Source organism: Agelaius tricolor, unplaced genomic scaffold (assembly GCF_023055355.1).
Source record: "Agelaius tricolor isolate 1412-34295 unplaced genomic scaffold, bAgeTri1.0.p SCAF_5, whole genome shotgun sequence".
In the NCBI taxonomy this organism is placed as follows: domain Eukaryota; kingdom Metazoa; phylum Chordata; class Aves; order Passeriformes; family Icteridae; genus Agelaius; species Agelaius tricolor.
In genome coordinates, this window is record NW_027269265.1 from 39,480,477 (window position 1) to 39,503,205 (window position 22,729).

Consider the following 22,729-nt stretch of genomic DNA (forward strand, 5'->3'; position numbering starts at 1 on the left):
TTATTTATCCTCACAGGAATGACATGAATGCTTTCTTGTTTTAAAGTCTTATTAATAGATAAAATGTTATGCATATTTACTTAAAGCACATATGAAATGAAGGGTTGATGTGTTCTGTTTGTCAAACATAGAGGTACTCAATAAATGTTATTTTTTCCTTATTCAAAGTTTATGCAGCAGCCTTCTGCAAATTCTATATAATGGATGTATCTCAAAGTCTGTTTTGCTTTCATTTCTAAATATCAGTGGTTCATGCACATCAGCCTGTTGCTGTACCTCTTGCTATAATAGTTAAATACTTCTTACTGTCTGTAGAAAAACAACCAAATTTTCTATATGTGTCACCAGCTAGGAAGAGGAGGGAGAAATGTTAGCTGCCTCCTCCAGTGAAGCTTATAGTGTCTGATGTTCTCACTTAGAAATTTGCTACTATCACTTCTGGACTCCTACAGTTCTCTTGCTTTTTGCCAGCCCGTGCTGGTTAGGCTGCTACTGCTGTCTTGTTTGGCACTTTGGCAAATGCCTATGATGAAAGATGGAGCTGACTGAAACAGCCTCTCCTACAAAGCCCTTAGGAGCTCCATGTGGCCTTTACTATTACATCTTGTTATCCACTGTGCACAAACAGCAATACTTTTTGGAACTGTTGGGTTCAAACTTTCCCAATGTCTGAGAAAACTCTGTCCTTGTAGCTAATATTACAGCAAAGGCACAAAGTGGTGATACATGCACTCGTACTTTGTTGATGTCATTTTTTGGACCATTTGCTGCCAAATAGACTCTCTAAATAGTAGCAGCATTATTTGACATTTCTTTTTCAGCAGATGATGCATTAGTTGTGTCCATTAACGTATAAAAGCATTTTAGTGTTTCTCTTTTTTTCATACAGTATTTCGGTATCTAACTTTACAGGCAGTATAAATCTTGTTACCAGTTTTATTATGAAAGCATATTTACTTGTTTTAAATAAAATATTAGTTTGGAAGAGTTAGTCAGCAGAGCTATTTACACCAGTGATTTTCTTTTGTAAATTGTGAGCATTCTATTACTACTTGTTTGAATTTTTTCACATCTCTTATATGAGAAAAGCAAGTGTCATTTGTATTTTGAAATAGGCAAAGGTATAATATCTTGAAAGAATCTAGTGGAAAATTAGGAAACAACAGTTTTGCCTTTCTGTCTTCATGTTTCTGTGGTGATTTGTAGTCCAAAGATTAGTGAGTCACAGTGGTAAATAGCTGTGCGTATTACCATGCAGTTTTTATATAAATTACATTTTAAATCCCAATTTGAAAATCAAACACATATGTTTGTGTGGTTGCTAGAACTTTTAATGAAAGTGGTTTTAGGATGAGGTCTATATCCCTCCACTGTTGATCTGAGTTCTTGTAAATTCTTGCTTTCCCAGTTAGGAATTGATACTGGATTTCTCATTTAATTTTTCATCTTGTTCATAATGGCTGAAATCTAGGAGCTTTTCCTCTGACTGTGTATTTGGAAAGGGACAATGTGTTTCCTACTGAAATGTTGCCCAGAGACCTGTGCAGTTCAATTAATTTTGAAAATCAAAGTCAGAGCAACTGGACAATACAGTGTTCTCCTGGGAACAACATATTCCTGGAAGGCCTTTTCCTAATCAGATTTGAACAGGCTCCTTGCTAATGACTGTATAGACTTAAACTTCTTTACTGAACCTTTCTGCCTTGTGCTAGTGAGTGAGCTTTGCGGCTCATGACCGAGAAGCTACTTTCCATGGACAGTAGGGAAGAGAGGGAACAAACGTGAAGCTGAGTCCACAGGCTCTTGGCACATTAGTAGGAAGTTTGCAAAAATATTTATTACTGGTCAGCTATGTATGTGGTTTTTTGTTTGCTTCTTTTGTAGGCACCCCAGCAGTGACAGCGTTGCTCAGACTCCTGAGCTGCTGCGGCGTTACCCTCTGGAAGACCACGCAGACTTTCCCCTCCCGCCCGACGTTGTGTTCTTCTGCCAGCCTGAAGGATGCCTGAGCGTGCGGCAGAAGCGCATGAGCTTCCGCGATGACACTTCCTTCGTGTTCACCCTCACGGACAAGGACACGGGGGTCACTCGCTATGGAATCTGCGTCAACTTCTACCGCTCCTTCCAGAAGCGAGTACCCAAGGAGAAGGGAGAGGGCATGGGGGGACATCGAGCTCGAGAGGGACAGAAGATCCCTAAACCTGGGGATGCATCAGCACCGCAGGAGGAAGTGGGCACCGAGAGTTCAGAGAGCGGTTCTTCTCTGCAGGCCCCCAGTGCGGAGTCTACCCCTGACGTGAATCGATCCCCGCGCAGCAAGCGCCTGGCCAAAGGCAGCCATCGCTCTCGGAACAGCACCCTGACTTCTCTGTGCATCCTTAGCCATTATCCCTTCTTTTCCACCTTCCGTGAGTGTCTGTACACCCTCAAGAGACTTGTGGACTGCTGTAGTGAGAGACTGTTGGGCAAGAAGTTGGGCATTCCGCGTGGGGTGCAGAGGTATGTTGAGAGGGAAGAACTTTTTTCCTCCTACTGTTTGTGTTCAGTGCTGCAATTTATTTGCACAGTAAATTGTGGCTGCAGATGTGGTTGCAGAAGCAGCCAAACGCCAAGGGTTGGCCTTTTTCACTGTTTTAACCCAGGTTCACAGTAGGAAAAGGAAATTTTTATAACAATTTTTTTAAAACTTCTCTCTCTGATTCTGTAATCTGGTATGATTTTAATTTTTGATGCACCTAAGGAGGCGCTACCCTTCTGATGACTGAAGCTGAGTGCTTATGCTGCTTCTGTTGCTTTGGCATTTAAGCTCTGTGGCAGTATATGTCAGGACTGATTCTCTGGGAAATTAGAAGCAGCCAAGAAATAACAGAGAGAATTTCTACTTGGGGCAGGAGGGAAATTATGAAAATGTGCTTAACAAGCTTATGAAACAGTCTGAACTTCAGCGTGGGAGAGAAAAGACTAGAGAAGCAGGATCAGCTGAAATAGGTCAAAGTACAATATTTGAAGGAGAGTGGGAGGAGCGGTAGAAAACAAAGTAGTTGTCTAGGAAACATGGGAATGGTTGTTGGTAACAGTAAATTGACAGGAACGTGGTGTATATTTAATGTAATGTAGGAATCCTAACGTATTTGCTGTTCTAGTGTTGAGTATGTAACAGAAGCTGTTGCACTGTAGAGTATGGAAGGGACAATATCTGTATGTATTTCAGCCAAGGATGTGCATCTGTGCTTCTGTGCCTGACACCTTCGTTCCAGGATGGTGTTTTCCTTTCCAATGTGCTAACTGAATAGAAAAAGTATGAAATTAATCTCTGGAGAAGCAGGGGATTATCTTCAACAGTTTGAGAGACAGGACTGTGAGATAGTACATAATGTGAGTTAAGTAGCTTGGTACACTCAAAATTTAACTTGTCAAAAGCAAAAAATGACAGGATTATAATTATTTTAATTTTTATCTTTATAAGCTCTTTACATTTTGTATGAAATGGAAAATGTGTCCCATTTATAGAGCAGTGGCCTACTTCTTGGGCTACTGCCCTGGAATAGTTCTAGGAGACTGTTCTGGGCTAGTATGACTGCATTAGCAGATTTATCACTTGAATCCACTGATGGAGAATAAATTATTTTGTCAGAGCAAAACTTCCCCCCAATGGAAGTAAGTGTTAAGGAATGCTGTTTTGTCACTTGGTTTAGCCTGATAATTATTGAGGAAAAAACACCCCACTGAATTTCATGGTTTTCCTCAATTTGGTGTTTGAATGACATGTGGTATTTGAAAAATTTGCTCTTATTGGGCATAATTCTTAAAGAGAATAATTAAGTGATAGATGAGGATAGCAAGAGACAGAATACTGAGCATACATCTCTGGGAAAAGTAAAGCAGCAGGTTTGAATTACCATGTGGTTTTCCAGTGGTGACCTGGAAAAGTAGAATAGTTTTGAAGTGGTGGCAGAATAAAGGTGAAACTGAACCCTTACAGCTGGCAAAAGTGGAGCACACCTCTTAGCAGCCTAATGTCTTATGCATGACAAGTAGCTGAAGGAAGAGTGGAGGATGAGAAGCATTACAGTTCCTGAGAGGTGTATCATGTACTCAGTGTAATCTCAAATTGCCCTTATTTTGAGCCATCCAAATTTCTCTAATTATTCTGTCTTTGTGAAGCCTCCAGTGTTATAATCTTTTTTCCTTTTCATTATTTTTTTTAAAGTTGTGAACTGTAAGATAGAACCTCCAATTTGAGCCCATAGCTTTCTAGGGGATCTGTTCCAGTAACTCAAGATATTTATCAGGCTGCAGTTATTTGGAGAATGAATACAGAAGGTTTGCATCCTTCACTGTGCTACAGGGTAGAGGGCTGAAGTGGACAAGACTCTGTGCTTCCCTTGTCAGACCTAGTTTTGAGTTGTGAAGCTCTGAAGGCCATGAGCAATGCTGTACATGTTTTTTGGCCAGTCTGTCTATGAGCTGCAGGTTTGCAGATTGCCAGCTTAGGGTGTGGAGAACTTGCTGCTTGTTTTGCTAAGGTATCTAAATGTTTTCTACGCAGCTTTCTGAGATTTAGCTGAAATAGATCCATTTTCCCATGGGTTATTCAGCTCTTAAGAATGATACATTGCAATTTAGGACAGAATGATGAAGGGTATTTTATCATGCTAAAACATCTGGGAGATCTTGGATGTGGCATATTTTTATTATCTCAGGTTTAATTCCTATTCTTGCAAAAGTTTGTAGACTGCTAGAAGCAGAGTCCTGCAGTCAGTGTGCTACAGTTCTGGATGAGATAGGAAAGTATCCTGTGTGCCCGCTGAATTTCAAGCATGAGGGTGATGAGAGTTCTTCAGAGATCTGGACCTGACTGAATCCTTTAAACGTGTGAATGAAGTCTGAAGTGACATCCTTGTGTTGATTCCTGCCACAGAAAGATTTATTCTTCCTCACATTGTGGGTTGTGTCAGTATGAATGCCTATCTTCCATTCCTTTGTGTGATCAAAGGTTTGTTAGTTGCCTCTTTTAATCCTTGGTGGATCTCCCCTTTCTCTGGAAGAATCTTGCAGAATGGCTGTCAAGTGAAGTTCTTGGAGTGTTAACCTTGGCGTTCTCCCTGTGTCCAGGGACACAATGTGGCGGATTTTCACAGGCTCCCTGCTGGTGGAAGAGAAGTCCAGCGCCTTGCTTCATGACCTGCGGGAGATTGAAGCTTGGATATACCGGCTGCTGCGCTCCCCCATGCCTGTTGCTGGGCAGAAGCGGGTGGACGTGGAAGTCTTGCCACACGAGCTGCAGCCAGCTTTGACCTTTGCTCTTCCTGATCCATCCCGCTTCACTTTGGTGGATTTTCCATTACATCTGCCTTTGGAATTATTGGGAGTGGATGCCTGCCTGCAGGTGCTGACCTGCATCCTTCTGGAGCACAAGGTAAGAAGGGAAGATCATTGATCTTTGATAAGTATGTAGGAAGTTCTGCCCTCTTCAAAACCAGGGTAGGCTGGATGTGTAGAACAGCTGTCTCTCTGCACTGCCTGGAATGAATTTTGTCTGTGGAGATGAGGGGAATAAATAGCTCCTTCTGAGGTTCCTGTTTTGAAAAGTTCTGTTCCCACTCAAAAAAAAAAAAAACCACCCAAAGCTTGTTTTCAGACAGTTTAGTGGAGGGTTACTCAGTTCACAGCCATTGAATTTCAGTCTGTGGAGATCACAAAATCTGTGGTCTTTGTATGCACCTGAGGGGAGTATTAGATGTGAATGGTTGCTGCAGTGCTGATGGGAGTTTCTTTGGTTGCAGGTTGTATTGCAGTCCCGAGATTATAATGCACTTTCAATGTCTGTGATGGCCTTTGTGGCCATGATCTACCCACTGGAGTACATGTTCCCAGTGATCCCTCTGCTTCCCACCTGCATGGCCTCTGCAGAACAGGTACACATTTTTCATTTATTGGTCTTTTGCAAAAGATGTTTCTGTGATGTCTAAAATTCATATAGTTGTAGTCCTTTCTTTGTTCACCATCTTTTCAGAGATTGTATCAAAGTCTGCCTTGCAAAGAACATTGCTTGAGTGTGACTATTTAAATCATAGGTAACACCATTTATGTAGGATATCTTCAGAGCACACTCAGTGAATAGAATGATTCAAAGCAGTAATTCACAAACAATGAACTGGATGACCATAGAGCAACAATATTATTATGATATTTACCCCCTTCCCCCTCTAAACTGAGTAATAAAATTTGTTGAGGAGGGTCCAAAGTAATATTTAAGGATGCTTGAGGGCTCTATAATTCAGAGTTCAGAAACTATTGCCTGCAATCTCAGAAATATGGAATGTTGTTTAGCTTCAGCTGGGAGCCTGGGTTTTGCCAACAGTCAGTTCTTTGCAGGAGCTCATTATTCTGCTTGGAAAGATAGAATTCAAGCCATCTTACTACTTCAGTGCTATCCTGCAACTGATGCTGTAGATTTGTTCTTGTGCCACTCCTTGGAGGGGACCAACAGTTCTAGATTAAAAGAATAAATTAGCCTCCCAAGTCACTGGTCTCAAGCTGCTATGTGCCTAGTTGATTTAAACCTTTTTCCTCTGTTTATTGCCTTATCAGAAGCAACCTGAATTTGCCCATAAGTTTTCCACATACATCTGAAAAAATGTGTCTATCTTGTACTTTTTAGAATGTTATTATTTTGAAACCAAACTACCACTACGAGCATAAGGGTAAAGTCCTTGTATGTGCCTATTTGCAGTGGCACAGACTCAGTTTGAGCTGAGGATGTATTCATCCATGACTTCCTGCCTTTCAACTTACGCTCTTACTCTGAACGTTATTTTTTTTTTTGGACCATGATAGACACAGCAAGCTGTTTGCAAAGAGCTGTGTAGCCGTATAAATTATGTTCTGGGTGGCAGTGGGACATGAAACATGGGAGATGGAAATGTATTTTCTCCTAGATGAAAACTGAGGCTTTCTGAGTAGGAGCTTTTATTCTTTTTTTTTTCTTTTTCTTTCTTTTTTTTAATGCTTCCATTGTATGGTATTAATTACTTATTTATCAATGCATTTTGTGTTGTTTACCTTGCTATAAACATACTGTAGTCAATAAATAAATATTTGGGAAGAACATGGTGATATCAAATGCAGATCTTGTCCTTAGTAAAGTCTGTCTTTCTCTCAGTTGCTTCTAGCCCCTACACCTTATATCATCGGTGTTCCAGCAAGTTTCTTCCTTTACAAACTGGATTTTAAAATGCCTGATGATGTATGGCTTATTGACCTGGATACCAATAGGGTAAGTGGCACACATAAGAAGTTATGGCTTTGTTTCCAGAGCTGTGTACTGTCACCAGTGTACCCACTGAGAATTCAGTAATGCCTGGCCTCAGTCTGCCTTTGCCACTCCCATCTTAAACTTTAGGATTCCATTCCTTGTCGTGTCTCAAGGTCTCCATGTCTTTTGCATTAGGCATCCTTTTTCAGTTAATTGACCTGGCTATATCAATAGTAGGTGAATCCTCAAGCAAATGATAGAACTTTCTTCTTGACTAATTGTCAGACTGGCTTATAGCCCTACTTAAGAAACCTGATCTGTTAAGAACCTTCCCACAGGTTGTCATGATTCAAGTGGGGCTATGTATCTCACTTTCTACAAGGGTATGAGCAAGGCTAATTTAAGGAAAATGTGAATAACATCATCATATTGATGGAAAGTATGGGTTGATTCATATTTCTTGGTTTTGTGGTAAATGATAAAGTAACCTTCATTGTTTATTATATTGTAAACAATAACAACCTTAAAGAAGTGAAGAGCAGGTGTCTGTCTGAGACTGTGAAGTTTTTTATTTCTTATTTTACTTCTGTGTCTTTTATTCCCTGGTGTCTGGAGTGCTGGAGATTCTGGGGATTCTGTTTTGGAAATGACTACAGCTGGGGAATTTTTAGTCTGTTGTTGTGCTTAATTCCAGGTGATTGTTCCCACAAATGCAGAATCTTTGCCAGCACTGCCAGAACCTGAAGCTTCAGAGCTGAAAAAGCATCTGAAACAGGTAATATGCACTTTGGGGAAAGGACTTAGATGCAGCAGAATGTAGCATATGTAGTGTTGCCCAGTCTTCTGCTAGAATGAATAAGAATGCAAGTCAGTGAATGTAAAGCTAAAATGTCCCTATACACAACAGGTGGTTTCTTATTTGTTGTTTGAGGCCAACTTGTTTCCAGTCGATGCAGAAAGTTCCAGATTCCTCCTTTATGTTTGCCATGTGGGTTTTAAATTCTGACTTGATCCATCAAGCTATGATCATCTTTGTTTCCCCTCCATTCACAGATCTGTGTGTGAAGTGTCAGTCTCTCCTCTCAGGTCCTGCTAAGCCATTAATCAGCTTGGGTCATCCTGGCTGATCGTGTCAAGCAGGTTTTATCTCTTTATTTCTGTTTTCCTTATGCACGCTGCATGCAGTATCTAAAGGTAAAGTGTGTTACTAATGTGATGAGGTTTGCTCTTTCTCTTTCCTCATAGACCAGGAGAGCAAAGTGTGTAACCTCTCTGATATCCCAATACCTGCTGTCCGCACAGATGGAAGTGATGTATTGCCTGGAGTTTTGTTAGATCAACCTTCCCCCTACTGCTGCCTCACCCCCTTGCAATTTCAGATACTATTTAGCAAAACTTTCTCACTAGTGCAAAGGTAAACTCAAGTATCAGAAGAACAAATTGCAGTTTTTTTGAAGACATATTTAAAATTCTCAGTGTTCACACAAATTCAGCTTACATTCCCTGTGTATTCCTATGGACATGGTTATTAAGGTTTTGTCATTGGCAAAGGAGTGCTGCTGGTACAAAGCAGACAAATTGTGGCCCACATTATTAGGGTTAACACTTCTGTGTGCCTTTGGTTCTTAGAGTGAATAAATGAATTCCAGGATATCTGCTTTTAAACTGCTGTAGAAAGTTCTTAGCTGCATCATTAAGGACAACAGGCTTGCCTGTTTCCAAAGTGGCCAGATATGAATGTTTGGGGGTGGGGCAGTTATACCTCTTCCCCAAGATGTGTCTATTTTGTGGTCCGTTTCGTTTTCCTCTCATTTGTGATATTTGGTAGTAATAGATATTTTTTTTTCCTTCCATCTGTTTCTCTGTGGTCATGTGTTCGTCTTGGCTCTGATGGGCTGCTGTGGTGTTATCATATGATCTTCCATCTTGCCTCCAGTGTCTGGTTAGCATGACTGCAATCACTCAGAAACAGCTGCTCACTCCTGACAACAAGGTTCTTTATTTTATTCTTTTCCCCTCAATTTTCCATTTTACCCTTTTCCTTTAGAGGTTTTTTTTTTTTTTGTTCTTTGTTTGTTTCTTTGTTTTGGTTTTATATATTTATTTATTTTTTAAGTGAAAAGATGAAACCTCGGTGGCAAATGGGAAAAATGAGGAAGATTTAGGATAGGTCTGGGTGTGCAGGACTGATTCTCCACTTGTGCTGCTCCTTGAAGATTTTACAAGGGTTGAACTGGTATCTTTATGGACAGATGAAGGCTTCATTCCAATGGAAAGTGGAGGTTTTCAGAGATAAAGCAGGTGTTTGTGTAGAGGTGTCTTCACATTTTCCTAGAATATCAAATTACTGATTGAATAGTCACCTTTAAGGGCAAGTTTCAAGGCCTCTATTCCCAAGATGTATTCAAATTACACATGGAAATAACTTTACAAGCAGTAGAGTTATGCAGTGCCATACTACTAGTGGTGCAGTTAGGACTATCTGTTTTCATGTCATGAATGATCTAGCAAAGTGGAATTCTGTGCTACTCCTTGACTGGCTCCAGGACTGTTTCAGCATTGAGGAGATCATTTTGACAATCACCATAAAGGAGGGGCTGGAGATGCTTGTTGACTCAGCGTGGAGGTGGTTTAAGAGGAATTAATGGAGCATGCATAATTGTTGCAATTGCCTAGAGGGCAGGGTAGCTCTGATCATTTGTTCCTTAAATAACTGTTCTTGCTGAATGTGTGCATAATGTCCTTCAATAGGCCCTGGCCAGCATGAGCCTGAATACTCAGCCAATTCTTAATCTAGAGAAGTTTCATGAGGGGCAGGAAGTGCCTCTGCTGCTGGGAAGACCACAGAATGATTTGCAGTCTACTCCCTCCACAGAATTCAACCCTTTGATCTATGGAAATGATGTGGACTCTGTTGATGTGGCTACCAGGTGAGGCTTAACAGGAAGGTGGCATTGAGTCTTCGTAAAAGTTTGTCCTTGAGGGCAGCACAAATATTTCTGTGGGTGAAACAGTATCTCTCAGGTACTATTGCAGATTCTCCTTGACATCCTGTGGGGAAAAAGAGCAGTAATTACAGTCTTTATCTCACACAGTTATGTTCATGCAGGTAATAGATATATCTTGAGGGGGTGTTTTGCTTCTTACATTTTCCTATAGATCATCCACTTTACCTGGATTTGTCAGTCTGATACTGTATCCTCAACTTAAATCACAAACCTTAACTATGGAAAATAAACAACTGGGGACTTAGTTGTTACCTCAGCTTGTAGAAACAAGAATTATGTCCTTCACTGAGTGAGTGTTTGTGTTAAGATGGTGAAGTAGAACAAAGTGATTTCTTGGGTTTTGATTTGTTTGGATTTTTCTTTTATTTTTTGCAAGACAGCTGTTTTCGAAGAAGAGTTAGGTTACCGTTCTTCAAAGGTTTGAAACATATGGCATACCTTTTAAGGGCTCTCTTTATTCTATTTTTGTTATGCTCTGTGTTTTTTTCTAATGTATTGTTCTCTGTTTCTTTTTAGGGTTGCTATGGTGAGATTCTTCAACTCACCAAATGTTTTGCAAGGTTTCCAAATGCATACTCGCACTCTTCGCCTCTTCCCACGACCAGTGGTAGCCTTCCAGGCAAATTCTTTTCTTGCCTCTAGGCCGAAGCAAACACCTTTTGCAGATAAGCTTTCCAGAACACAGGCAGTAGAATATTTTGGAGAATGGTCACTCAACCCTACTAATTACGCTTTCCAAAGAATTCATAACAGTAAGTGTTGGTCTTGCCTTTCCTGTACTTGGATGTAATGCAGGAGCTTAAAAACCAGACATTCTAGGGAAGGATTTAATTTTATACCATATTAATCCTGCTGGGGTGGGGTGGGGGGGAGGAATCTGGTTCAAGGAATATTTTTCTCTTTTTATGTATGGCCTCATGTGTTTCTCCCAAGTTAGCCCTGCTATTGGTGAGTTGCTCCTCCAATTAATTTTACCTCTTGTTTGATTATGGAGAAGTCTTGTAGGTTTCTTAAAGACTGCCCCTTTGTGCAAGACTTAGTAGAGGGTAGTGTCATTGTGAATGAAGCCTTTGACACCAGTAAATGAGTTTGGTTAATGCTCTCCTTGGTTTTTTGTGCAGACATGTTTGACCCAGCCCTTATTGGTGACAAACCCAAGTGGTATGCTCACCAGCTGCAGCCCATCCACTATCGAGTCTATGACAGCAATTCACAGCTGGCTGAAGCCCTGAATGTCCCAGCAGAGAAGGAAACAGATTCTGATGCCACTGATGACAGGTTAGTGGGGAACATGCCCGTAGTCACATGAGAGTTATTTCAGATTGCTGGACCTGTCCTACTTCTCATTTACAGCCTTTTCCTGTAGTCTGCCAGGCTGTTGTTTCATTTCTTGTCTGGGCAGAGTACTGACACTGAAGTAAATTTTCTCACTGCTCTGTTATCACAGCAAACCTCTTAACCCTTTGCTAGTGTATTCATTTAATGTGATTCTCCATACTTATTTTCCTGTTTTCTTTTGCCACCCTTATGCAACTTGACATTTGTCATTTCCTCACACCCTAATTGTCTTTTCTTCCATGCTGTTCTTTCTCTGGTTATTTTTGTTGCAGTATTGCAAATACTCCCACCCATCCTACAACTCTTAAATCTCTGTTCCCTGTCCATACTTATGCAAAGCTTGTTAGCACTACCCACTGCCTGTGACCACCTTGTGTGTTTAGTAAAATGAAAGGAAAGTTTATATAGTAGTTCTTGGCCATATTTCATGGAGTTTTGTGTCTAGTTTTATTCCCTTTCATTCCTTCCTGGTTTGTGAGATCTTTCAGCCTTGGACTTGCACGTATTTTGCATTCTACACAGCACCAGTGGTCCTAACAGAATGGAATTTATCACTAGTGTAAAAAGGAAATGCTTTTACTTGTGATTCCCAGTTCCCTTGAATTTGTCCTACATAAACACACACGTTTTGTGAATTAATATACTATTCTCTACTCACTTATGTTTAGCCTCATAACTTTACTAAGAGATTTTAAATGTCTTCCTACAACTCTTCACATACCTAGAAGTTATGGTTTTTGCTCTTACCTTTCATGAAGTTGGCCTGTGAAATTTGTTGGTAGCTACTATAATATGAGATTTTTGGGAGGTCCATGAAACAGTGCTGATTCAGGTCTTTAAAGCATCAGAGCCTGCTGTTGCTTTGATGCTGCCACTCATCTCTCTCTCTCGTGGCAGTGGCAGTGACAGCGTCGACTACGACGATTCAAGTTCCTCCTACTCCTCCCTTGGTGACTTTGTCAGTGAGATGATGAAATGTGACATTAATGGTGATACCCCAAGTGAGTAACTTTTGTTTTTACTTTCACGAGGTCCACATAGGTTCCCTTTCCTAATTCATCTGAAGCACTTTGGGAAAATGGCCTCCCCTAAATCCCTGAATCAGAATGAAGTATTGTCCCATAGTGGTCTTGCTCTGAGGTAAAAGTGTGTGGGTAGACTGAGAAAGGACATTTCTCCTGCTTACAACCAGCTTCCTCCAAAGAACACTGTGAAGAAGAAGAATAGAAATAGGTGCTGCTGAACAAAACTGGTTCACTAGATCTGGAAACAACCTGCTGCTGCCAGTAAATACTGTGCAATATGGACAGCAGAGTCCTGAGACAGTGAGCTCTCTCCTGTCCCTGCATATTGGTTCTCAGTGCTAGCTTTAAAGTATTGCTCTGTCCTAGTGGGGACAGAAAAATGCATTCTCTGTGGCTTATATGGAAGCTGCATAAACACTCACTTTGTTCAATAAATTAAATCTAGAAGTCCCAAAACATTTCCTGTGTCCCAAGGACAAGAGCTAATAATCATAAGCTGCAACAAAGAAACTCTGCTTGGATGTAAAGAAAAGAATTTAATGGTTATTGTAGTTGAATAGTTCCCAGGATCACTGTAGAATGTCAAGCCTTGAAAACTTTGAAAACTCAGTGGGACAAAGCCCTGAACAACCTGCTTTAATTTTGAAAGTGCTCCTGCTTTGAGGAGAGAGTTGGAATGGATGACCTCTAAAAGCCCTTTACAACCTAAATTTTGATGCAAGTTGATTCTGTTGAGCAGTCCTCATCTTCTAGGAATATTTAGTTAGATGGGCAAAAGGCTGAGGAAGGCAGTTTTGTTTAATGAATGATGGTGTGTTTGCAGATGTTGACCCCCTGACTCATGCAGCCCTTGGTGATGCTAGTGAAGTGGAATTTGATGATTTTCAAGAATATTCAGGGGATCCTGATGAACAGACCATGGACAGTGAGAACTCCCAAGAGAATAACCAGCCTCGTTCAAGTTCCAGTACTACAGCCAGTAGCAGCCCCAGCACTGTCATCCATGGAGTGAATCATGTGTGTACTGAGATGAGTTCAGCCTCAAGATCAGCATATTAGGATATAAAGAATGGGAGAATGCACATGGTTCTTTCTGAGAAGGGCAAAAGCTAATAGGACTGTGACACCATGCACAGATTTAATTGCATGCACACCCTGGATTTTCTGAGCAAGGTGGAGTTTGCTGGTATCCTCTTATGCTGGGATAGACCATTCCTGTACAAAAAGTTCCAGTGCATTGAAAAATGCATTAGCAGAGAGAAATGGTCCAGGTTGGGACTGCAGGAATTGCTTTTACAGAGTCTGGAAAGACCTGATACTTTAAGAGAACAGGTAGTGGGGTGGGGAAACTCAAGAATTTGTGGTCTTTTAAGAAGAATGGGAACATGGTAATGGAAAGCCATTATCCTGAGCTAACACTTCCTAGTCAGAGCTGTTTTAAAGGGAAGTAAGTCCCTAGAACAATGCACAAATACTGCAGTGTGTATGAAATCCTAGTTTAGAGACACAGATAGTGAGGATGTGGTGGGGGCCCCGTAGCAAGTAACAAGGACTGTGCAGATTTCCCAGTTTGAAATAATTGTTCTTGTCCTGCCCTTCAGTTGTATGTAACGCAAATTAGCGAACAGATCAATGATTTGACTGGTCCACAGGAGGCAGCAGACTCAGCAGAAATAGAGGAGAAGTTGGCTGCTGGATTTTCAAACCATCTCTCTTCCTTGCCACTGCAACCAAGCTTTCCCAAGATAAGCTTGGATCGTCGTGAGAGTGACATCGCAGCTGGCAGCATGAGCTCCTCAGAAGGGGCGGTGAGGAAGCGAGAGTATGACAATCCATACTTTGAACCGCAGTATGGTTTTCCTACGGAGGATGAAGATGATGAGCAGGAAGAGAGCTATACCCCAAGATTTAACCAAAATCTCAATGGAAGCAGGCGAGTCCTCCTTGTCTCCTGCCCTTCTGTACAGTACTTCCGGGGTTTCTGTCTGCTTCATGTAGTTTAACATGCATGCACTCAAATGTCTTTGGCTATTGAGATTTATTGTTGATCACTTTCATTTAATATTGAAGTGCTGTCAACCCTTCTGGTTTGAATAAAAGTATTTTCTTAGTCCCTCAGTTCCTTACTTTTATGTAAGCAGTAGAAGCTGTGAGAATTGACAGTTCTTTCTAGAACATTCTAGTATATCATGTACTGATTTCTGGAAACTGTTTCAGTAAGTCTTTGTCTTCTGGGGGAAAGATACTGCAGTGATTGGTGGCAATAGGTTTTCTTGTTACTCCTTTCAAACCAGAACCCTTTCACCTACAAGTCTGCCCTTTTGTAGACAAGTTTTCAGCATGCCCTGAAAGGCTATAAAATCCTGAATGTAAAGATGTTTCAGTTCTCTTTTTTTTTCTTTTCCTTGTTTGTTTGGGTGTTTTTTTTTTTTCTTTTCCAGAGGGTGCAGGTAGTATGGTGAAAACTGGTGGGAATGAGACCAACATCAGTCTCCCACAACCATATGATGTATTGATTTGGGGTGGGAAGGGGGAATGCTAATAACAGTTGTACTTAATTTCTTTAAAGGTCTCAGAAATTACTTCGGCCAAACAGTTTAAAACTGGCCAGTGATTCTGATGCAGATTCAGATTCCAGGGCCAGCTCCCCAAACTCTACTGTCTCCAACAACAGCAGTGAAGGTTTTGGGGGCATCATGTCTTTTGCAAGTATGTACCATGCATTAATTAAGCTAGTTTTATTTATTATATCAGAGTGTACAGAGAGATGTAATAGAGAGATGGCTAGTCAAGAGAATGAGTTGGTTGTCAAATTGTGACCAGCTCTTGAGTAGTCATGGTGGCTTACTGACAACTGCTGACAACTACTGCTTTATATATTCTTCAGTAGGAAGGACTTTGGTTTTGTGGTTAGCCCCTTGAGTTGTATGGCATTTTAGAGCGCAGATCAGAAATTTCTTCAGTTTCATTTAAACAAAGCATTGTGTAATTTTATGAAACTGATAAAAAATCTTACACTAATATGCCTTCCATACTGCCATGTTTTGTGCTGAGGTGCAAAATTCAATTCCTTTATTGCCTACTTTCAATTATATTTTAATTAAAAAAACCACAAGTGTGGAACATGAATCTAGAATCTCTTAATCAGTGACAGAAGGCATGACCACTTGAGTCTTGCACTACAATAAAAAGCAGTGAAAGAAGTTTTTAGCACTGGGGAAAATATGTTAAATGTTTCTGGTAAGATGACTGTTACTAAAATAAGGCTACAAAAAAACAAAGAACCAAAGAAAATTGAAATAATAAGTTGACACTTTAATAACTTGAAGTGTTAATCAGCTCCTTTATGTAAATGCGATGCTTTCAGGCTGTCTATGGGCTATGTTGATGATGCATAATTGTGTCCTTAAGATCTGCCTGTACCAGGAAGAATGTATGTTTTTTCCTAATAAATGAAAAGCTTCTATTTCAAAGCACGGTTTCATGGCAGATTTACAGTGTTTCGCAAGACACAGTGCACAGTCCTCACTTCAGAGTTACATGTTTTACAGATCTTCTGTCATCCTGTTTTCTCATGTGGCCCAGCCATTCATTTGCTCCCAAAAACAGGATCAAACTAGAAGATAGACCTAAAGTGATGTGTTCTAAGTGCAGGAAGACAGGAGGATTTTGCTGTTACATTTCAGCCTCGAAGATCCAACATCAATTATTGTAACATAAATGCCCAGACTTACGTTTTTGTACTGTTTAGAATAATCTGATTACAGATGTGGTTGCAGTGTAAATGAGGTCATATTATGGTTGTGAGACTTTTGGGTAGTAAAGAAGAACTTAATCATTAAGGATCTGAAATAAGATGGCAAATTACAGGATCTTTGGGTGCGTTCAGTGAGCAGTAGACATTAATTGTTTTTGTCTTCTGTCATAGGCAGCCTGTACAGAAACCACAGCACAAGTTTCAGTCTGTCCAACTTGGCCCTACCAACCAAAGTTGGGAGAGATAAGAATACTCCCTTTCCCAGCCTGAAAGGTAATAATTTTTCCCTTTGTCATCTACAGCCTTTTCAGTTCTTGTGACTTGGCAGTCTGAGGTCCTACCCCTAACAGGAATCCTGATAGTGATGCCTTTTGGTTGTTTGGGTAGGAGTTGTGTTAAGGAGCAAGACAGTAAATTGTTATGATATTTCTCAGTCAGTCTTTTTCCCACAACTGTTGAGATGGGAGAATGTCTGGTCTAGGCTGAGTTAACAGATACAAAACAAAACCAACATTCATAGTGTATTTTGTTCTCTTTTAAGTACTTAGTATAAAGAATGGGAACTAAGAGGTAGGTCCAGCTTTTGTACTGCCACTATCTTCATGCTTAGCCTTATGTAATTTATAAGAGTGATGATGCTGCATTTGTAAATGGGGGTAATGCCAACCTCCCATGGAGACTGCAGATTATGTGAGTTTCAAAAGTGTTTATCATCTTTTCAGATTGCTAAATAGAAAATCAGATTACAATCATGCTTTCAGTTCTATGAGAGTGAAGATCAATCCCTAGCATATGTGCACAATCTTTTCATTAGAACATCTCCTGTTTGTCTGCAGTGTCATTAGATAACATGTCTGAATGGGCACTAGAGAAATGCCCCTCACACCATGGGTGTTAGACAGCCTGGTCATCCTTTTACCAAATGTAATATCACAGGGGTGACTGAGCTTGCACTGGTGTTGTAGTGTTGAGACCTTTTCAGATGCTACAGAGGAGAGGTTTTATTTTGCCTTTTGAGTTATTCTATCTGATTAGAACTTACTGCTTTTGTTTTAATGTGTTGATTTTTTTTTCATTTATTTTTTTCCTCCTCATCACTTTTATCGGTAAAGATTACTTTAATCTGGAATTGGGAAGGGATGTGGATGAAGGTTGGTATGATGTTTTGCTGACCTTTGACCTTGTAGAAACAAAGACCAAAAGGTGGATTTTGTGTTTCTGCTTTGGACTTTGTTTTTGAGACAAGTAATCATTCCCTGTGTGTAAAATAAGGAGTAACAGGACTGGTAGGGTGAAAACACTAGCAGAGACTCTGCACAGCTGTTTTTGACAACCTTTTACCAGTTGGTTATGTTTTTATGTCCAGTTGTACTGGATAAGAAACATGCTTCGTGTCAGGGTTGTTTCCATGGGTAAACTTAATGACTGATTCCATGCATTGGAAGAAAACAGTGATGGGGTTTGCCATTCCTCATTCATGCTTTGTGCCTCATCTTCTGCACTTTGGTGTTCTTTTCTTGACTGTTTTAATCCTGTAGGGCCTTTAGTGTTACTGTGCAGATATGAGGATGGGATTTCCATGGAGTAGCTCAGTGTGTTTTATGCATGTGCAAGTGTGTGTGAGAGAGTGTGTGTGTGTGTGTGTGTGTGTGTTCTTTTACACGTGCATGCTGGCTCACTGGGATGCCCACTGGGCACTTCAGTGGTTTTTAGATGTTTTTGTCTCTGTTGTAGAGATACAAAGTTGCTACATTAACTTGTTCTTGCCAAGTGTGTGTTTCTAACTGTAATGGGAAATGATGCTGGGACTCCATTTCATTGCTGCTGTTTGACCACTTTCCATCTTCCTTTTTAATTTTTATTTCATGTGCATCCATTGATATTTTTTCCTTGGTGATGCCGATGGTTTTTGTAGTGCCTTTCAAATACAATATGTGCAATAATTTCCTTGAAGATGCATTACACTGGTTCCACGATGCCAAATTTCAAGTCAAGCACTATCTCTTAAGATAAGTTATTCTGGCCCTTGTGGTCTTGGGCTTTCAAACATCCTTCCTGCTCTAGTGTCATTTGGGTTTTATTTTGAGGGAGGGCTGGGAAGAAGCTGGTAGTTGGATTCTTTTGATGCTGACAGTGGGGAGTGTAGGTATTTCAGTACACTACTAATTGTATATTTTGTGTCCCAGTATTTGGGTTAAATACTATAATGGAGATTATTACTGAAGCTGGCCCAGTAAGCAATGAAGGTGGGTTCCCTACAGCATGAGCTGTGCATGATGTAACAATTTCCAGCATTCCCTGTGCCTGACTTCGGGCTACCTTTCTCACTGGGTAACCAGTACCACATGATCTATACTAGTCACCCTCAATGCATTATGCTTTTACATATAGTGACTAATTTGAAGATGATTCTTGTTGTGGAACTGCATGCAGAGCAGCCAAACTTTTCCTGCCTCTCGCCTCCTGCTCCCATTACCATCTCTTTTTCTCTCTGCATTACTCCCATTACTGTTTTCTGCCGATGTGTGGTGCTAGAATATGATATATGCTGCTGCTTTTTTGGAGTTTCCATTTTGTTTGAAGTCTGTTACCTGTAATTCAAATAGGTGTGTTAGCCAACTTTAGTGTTGCTTGTTACTGTCCTGGGATCAATTTGTTTTCTTCCTGCCCTTTCCTCTCATTCTGTTTCCTCTCCTCTTTAGGAAACCGACGGGCCCTTGTTGATCAGAAGTCTTCAGTCATAAAGCACAGCCCAACTGTGAAAAGAGAATCTCCATCACCTCAGGGACGATCTAGCAATTCCAGGTAATATTTTTTTCCTGCTTTTCAAGTATACAGTGTAGTTGGAGTGACCTCATACCTGTCCAATATTTTCTCAGAAGTCTAGCTGTTGAAAATTAAATAGTACTTTTCTGTTGCCCTAGACCTGGACATGTTATTGTCTAAGAAGATTTGGAACGGATGTCTTACAGTTAATAGTGCACATGCTTATTTTTCTGTGCTCCAAAATGTATCCTCCTTCTGTCTGAGATCCAAAATGTTCTAGGTTTCTACTTTAACTCAGTAGTTATTCTTTGTAATTGGGTGTTCTGAACACGGTGATCTAGCCCATTGGAGTTCTAATGCACCATGCAGGGGGATCAACTGAGTCCAATGAAGAAGTTTGATTCCATAAATTCATGTGAAGTGCTTTTCTCAACCTTGGGAAGGGATTCAGAATGGTGCAAGTAAACATTACTTGACCTGTGCCTGTGCTTTCTTCTCCCTTTCTTATGTAGCAGTCATGGGTAGAGTGAATTTATTTTGACCTACTGGGTTTGGTGGACAAGTAAGAGCAATAACTGCAGTTCAGACTGGGGAATGCAGTAGGTTGCATTCTTACCTTTCTTACCTTACTAGGTTCTTCTTACCTTTCCCTCTGTGGCAAAAGAAGCTGAGCAAACATGTGCCAAGGCTGCTGCAGTAATGCATTAGTAGTGCTGCACTTCCTCTTTTAAAGGAAGCTTACAGCTCAGATGTGGGGGCTGTAGAAGAAGGTTGAGGCATAAAGATTCCTATGGATTCTGAGGGATGCTGTGAAAGTGAAGGATAGAGTGGTACCTAGAGGAGCTAGAGGAAAGCCTGATTATGGCTTTTTATAGGAAATAAAGGACAAAATAAAGTATTTGATACTACACCTATGGAACAGAGCTTGAGCTATGTGCAGTTACGTTAGCAGCAGACAGTGCTACATGTCAGATATGTTGATAGGGAAGGTACTTCTGTGTGCGCCCTGGCCATAGCTCTCTTCTCATGCAGGGCAAGGTAAGCAGAGGTTAACTAACTTTTGCCTGCTTTCTCTTAAATATTTCAGTGAGAACCAGCAGTTCCTGAAGGAGGTGGTACACAATGTTCTTGATGGGCAAGGCGTTGGTTGGCTGAACATGAAGAGAGTCCGACGTCTGCTGGAGAGCGAGCAGCTCCGTGTCTTTGTGCTGAGCAAGCTGAACCGCACGATCCAGTCCGAGGAGGACGCTCGACAGGATGTCATACAGGACGTGGTCAGTGCTGAGCTCGGCAGGGTCCTCACTCTGCCTGTCTGCTGAGGCTCAGTTCACAGCAAGTTTTTGTCAATTGCGAAAAGATGGTGTTACAGCAGTTTGAGATTTTATGTTCTTGACTTTCTCACATGAGAAATAGCAGCACTAATGGGGCTTTCATTGCAGGAGATCAGCCGCAAGGTTTATAAAGGCATGCTGGACCTGCTGAAGTGTACTGTGTTGAGCCTGGAGCAGTCATATGCAAATGCTGGCCTGGGAGGTATGGCCAGTGTTTTTGGCCTGCTAGAGATAGCACATACTCACTACTATAATAAAGGTAAGAAAAGTGTTCGTGAGAATATAGTGTTCATGAACCAAACAAGATTGGGAAGGTAGCTGGTTTTGTGCCTTTTGATATTTCAGGGCTTTTCCAACACTTCCAAAATGGTGAGAATTGTACCATTGTTACTGAAGTCTTGTAAAGCTTGAAGCCTGTTTCTTACACACATGTTACTGGACCAAAGCAAAATAATGGCCATACTGATACTTAATTGAAAATGGAAACTCTGCAGTGAGATACAAAACCTGGCACTTCTACAGCTGAAGTGGAAAGTCTGGGAATGGGGACCTTCAACTAAAACTTCCCAGCCACAGTCTTGGAAAGTTGTTGCAGGCAACCTCAGTAGGGGGGGAGATACTTGTAATATGCAACCATACGGTGACTTAGGTCTCATCAACCACGTTGCACTACACAATTATTCTCATACAACTAAATATCTTAGAGAAGAAGGTCTGGAAGCATCTCCTTATTTTTCAGCTGTTTCTTAAGAATCTGATTCTTAATGCTAAATAAGAAAATGCATGCTAAGGAAGAAAGCAAAAGATGACAAAAAGATAAATCTCTGCTTAGTATCTGACTTTTCTGTAATCTCAAATGATGAAAAGTTACTTATTTCATTGTAGCAGAGAAGTAGCATCTACTAAACCCTTTATAGTTGGTGTTCTGGGTCTTGTATCAGGGATGTTTTAATGAGTCAGATACACCCCGTGTCCCTGTCCAGCATTGTTGGAATGCTGAGGAAAGTAAGGAAGGCTAGTGCTAGTGGAACAGTCCTGAATGTGGAGAATGGGCTGATCTTGGTAATTACAAGCTTTTAGTCTGACACTGATTTCTAAGAAAAATTGGAGGGGTTGATGTAAAACTCAGTAGTTTTAGAGTGAAGACCAAATAGCATAATTTGATGGTAAGTAGAGTTTTCCCAGTAAACTAATTGTGGTCATGACAGACAAAATTTGGTGCAAACTTTTAAAGATTCTTTTCAACTTTTAAAGACTCTTCTCATTATTGCATAACATCTTAATTTGTAGTCATATTTTAGCTGTTTAGTATGTTTTACTTGTTTTCAATTAGTATTTATTAGTATAATTAATTAAATTAAATTAAATAATTAATTTAATTTATTAAATTTAAATTAAATTTATTTAATTTAAATTTAAATTTAATTAAATTTAATTTAAATGTAAAAATTTTAATTAAATTTAATTAAATTTAATTAAATTTAATTTTTATTAATTTAATTAATTTAATTTGTTAAATTAAATTAATTAAATAATTAGTTAAATTAGTATTTATTTCTAGAAATGTTTTACAGATATTAGTCCTTATGTTGATATTATTTAACATATAGTAATAGACTAGTAATCCTACAGGACATGATGGATATAGCTTATTTGTCTGGAGTAAGCTAAGTCTTAATAAAGCATGGTTGTGATTAAGTTATTATAATGTGGTCAAACTAAGGACTTGTTTTTAGAACAAGGACAGTTGGCAATAGTAGTAGGATTGGGAGGTATATCCTAGGAAGCAATCTCCTGCTACTGTATGTGAACTTCCCACTATTTACCATGTCTGTAAAAGCTGGGAAGGGGGGCACTGTGTAACTGTGAACACACATTTGGAATGCAGCTACTGTATAGTATCTTGATGTATCAGTAACAAGACCCGCAACTGAAGTAGTGTTCCCACTTCTGGTATTCACATCTTACAAAGTTGAGGAGGTTTCTGAAAGATCTGCAAGGAATTGGGGAAACACTTCAGCTCTGAAGGAAGGAAGTGTTCAGTCTGTAGGATGTTAGGTGTTGATTCTTTTCAATCACTCTAATTGAAAGGTTTTACTGATAGCAGAATCTTAAATCCACTGAACAAAGGTATCACAAAATCTAGTGATATGACAGATTTAGATAATAGGAAATGAAGTTTTGACTATTAGATTCATCAGGTATTGAAATAGTTTGTGCATGAAGCTCTTTATGGAAAACCTGGT

At 40.1% G+C, this 22,729-nt stretch overlaps 1 protein-coding gene across 24 annotated transcripts in view; it reads left to right on the forward strand.

The window, feature by feature from the left end:
• The window catches only part of MADD (MAP kinase activating death domain), a 68,772-nt gene that overhangs the window by 14,558 nt on the left and 31,485 nt on the right, over nucleotides 1-22,729 (forward strand). For 8 of the 24 annotated variants that reach the window (XM_071427490.1, XM_071427510.1, XM_071427498.1 and 5 more), the window contains exons 3-20: nucleotides 1,885-2,499; nucleotides 5,116-5,419; nucleotides 5,787-5,918; nucleotides 7,166-7,279; nucleotides 7,953-8,033; nucleotides 10,010-10,188; nucleotides 10,783-11,018; nucleotides 11,388-11,543; nucleotides 12,498-12,605; nucleotides 13,453-13,646; nucleotides 14,231-14,562; nucleotides 15,199-15,338; nucleotides 16,558-16,659; nucleotides 17,499-17,537; nucleotides 18,573-18,632; nucleotides 19,089-19,191; nucleotides 20,240-20,426; nucleotides 20,592-20,742. In XM_071427490.1, coding sequence (XP_071283591.1) covers nucleotides 1,885-2,499; nucleotides 5,116-5,419; nucleotides 5,787-5,918; nucleotides 7,166-7,279; nucleotides 7,953-8,033; nucleotides 10,010-10,188; nucleotides 10,783-11,018; nucleotides 11,388-11,543; nucleotides 12,498-12,605; nucleotides 13,453-13,646; nucleotides 14,231-14,562; nucleotides 15,199-15,338; nucleotides 16,558-16,659; nucleotides 17,499-17,537; nucleotides 18,573-18,632; nucleotides 19,089-19,191; nucleotides 20,240-20,426; nucleotides 20,592-20,742 — 3,233 coding nt within the window. Of the gene's footprint in view, nucleotides 1-1,884; nucleotides 2,500-5,115; nucleotides 5,420-5,786; nucleotides 5,919-7,165; nucleotides 7,280-7,952; nucleotides 8,034-10,009; nucleotides 10,189-10,782; nucleotides 11,019-11,387; nucleotides 11,545-12,497; nucleotides 12,606-13,452; nucleotides 13,647-14,230; nucleotides 14,563-15,198; nucleotides 15,339-16,557; nucleotides 16,660-17,498; nucleotides 17,538-18,572; nucleotides 18,633-19,088; nucleotides 19,192-20,239; nucleotides 20,427-20,591; nucleotides 20,743-22,729 lie in introns of all 24 variants that reach the window. The other 16 variants (XM_071427501.1, XM_071427506.1, XM_071427513.1 and 13 more) reach the window with 8 other exon arrangements.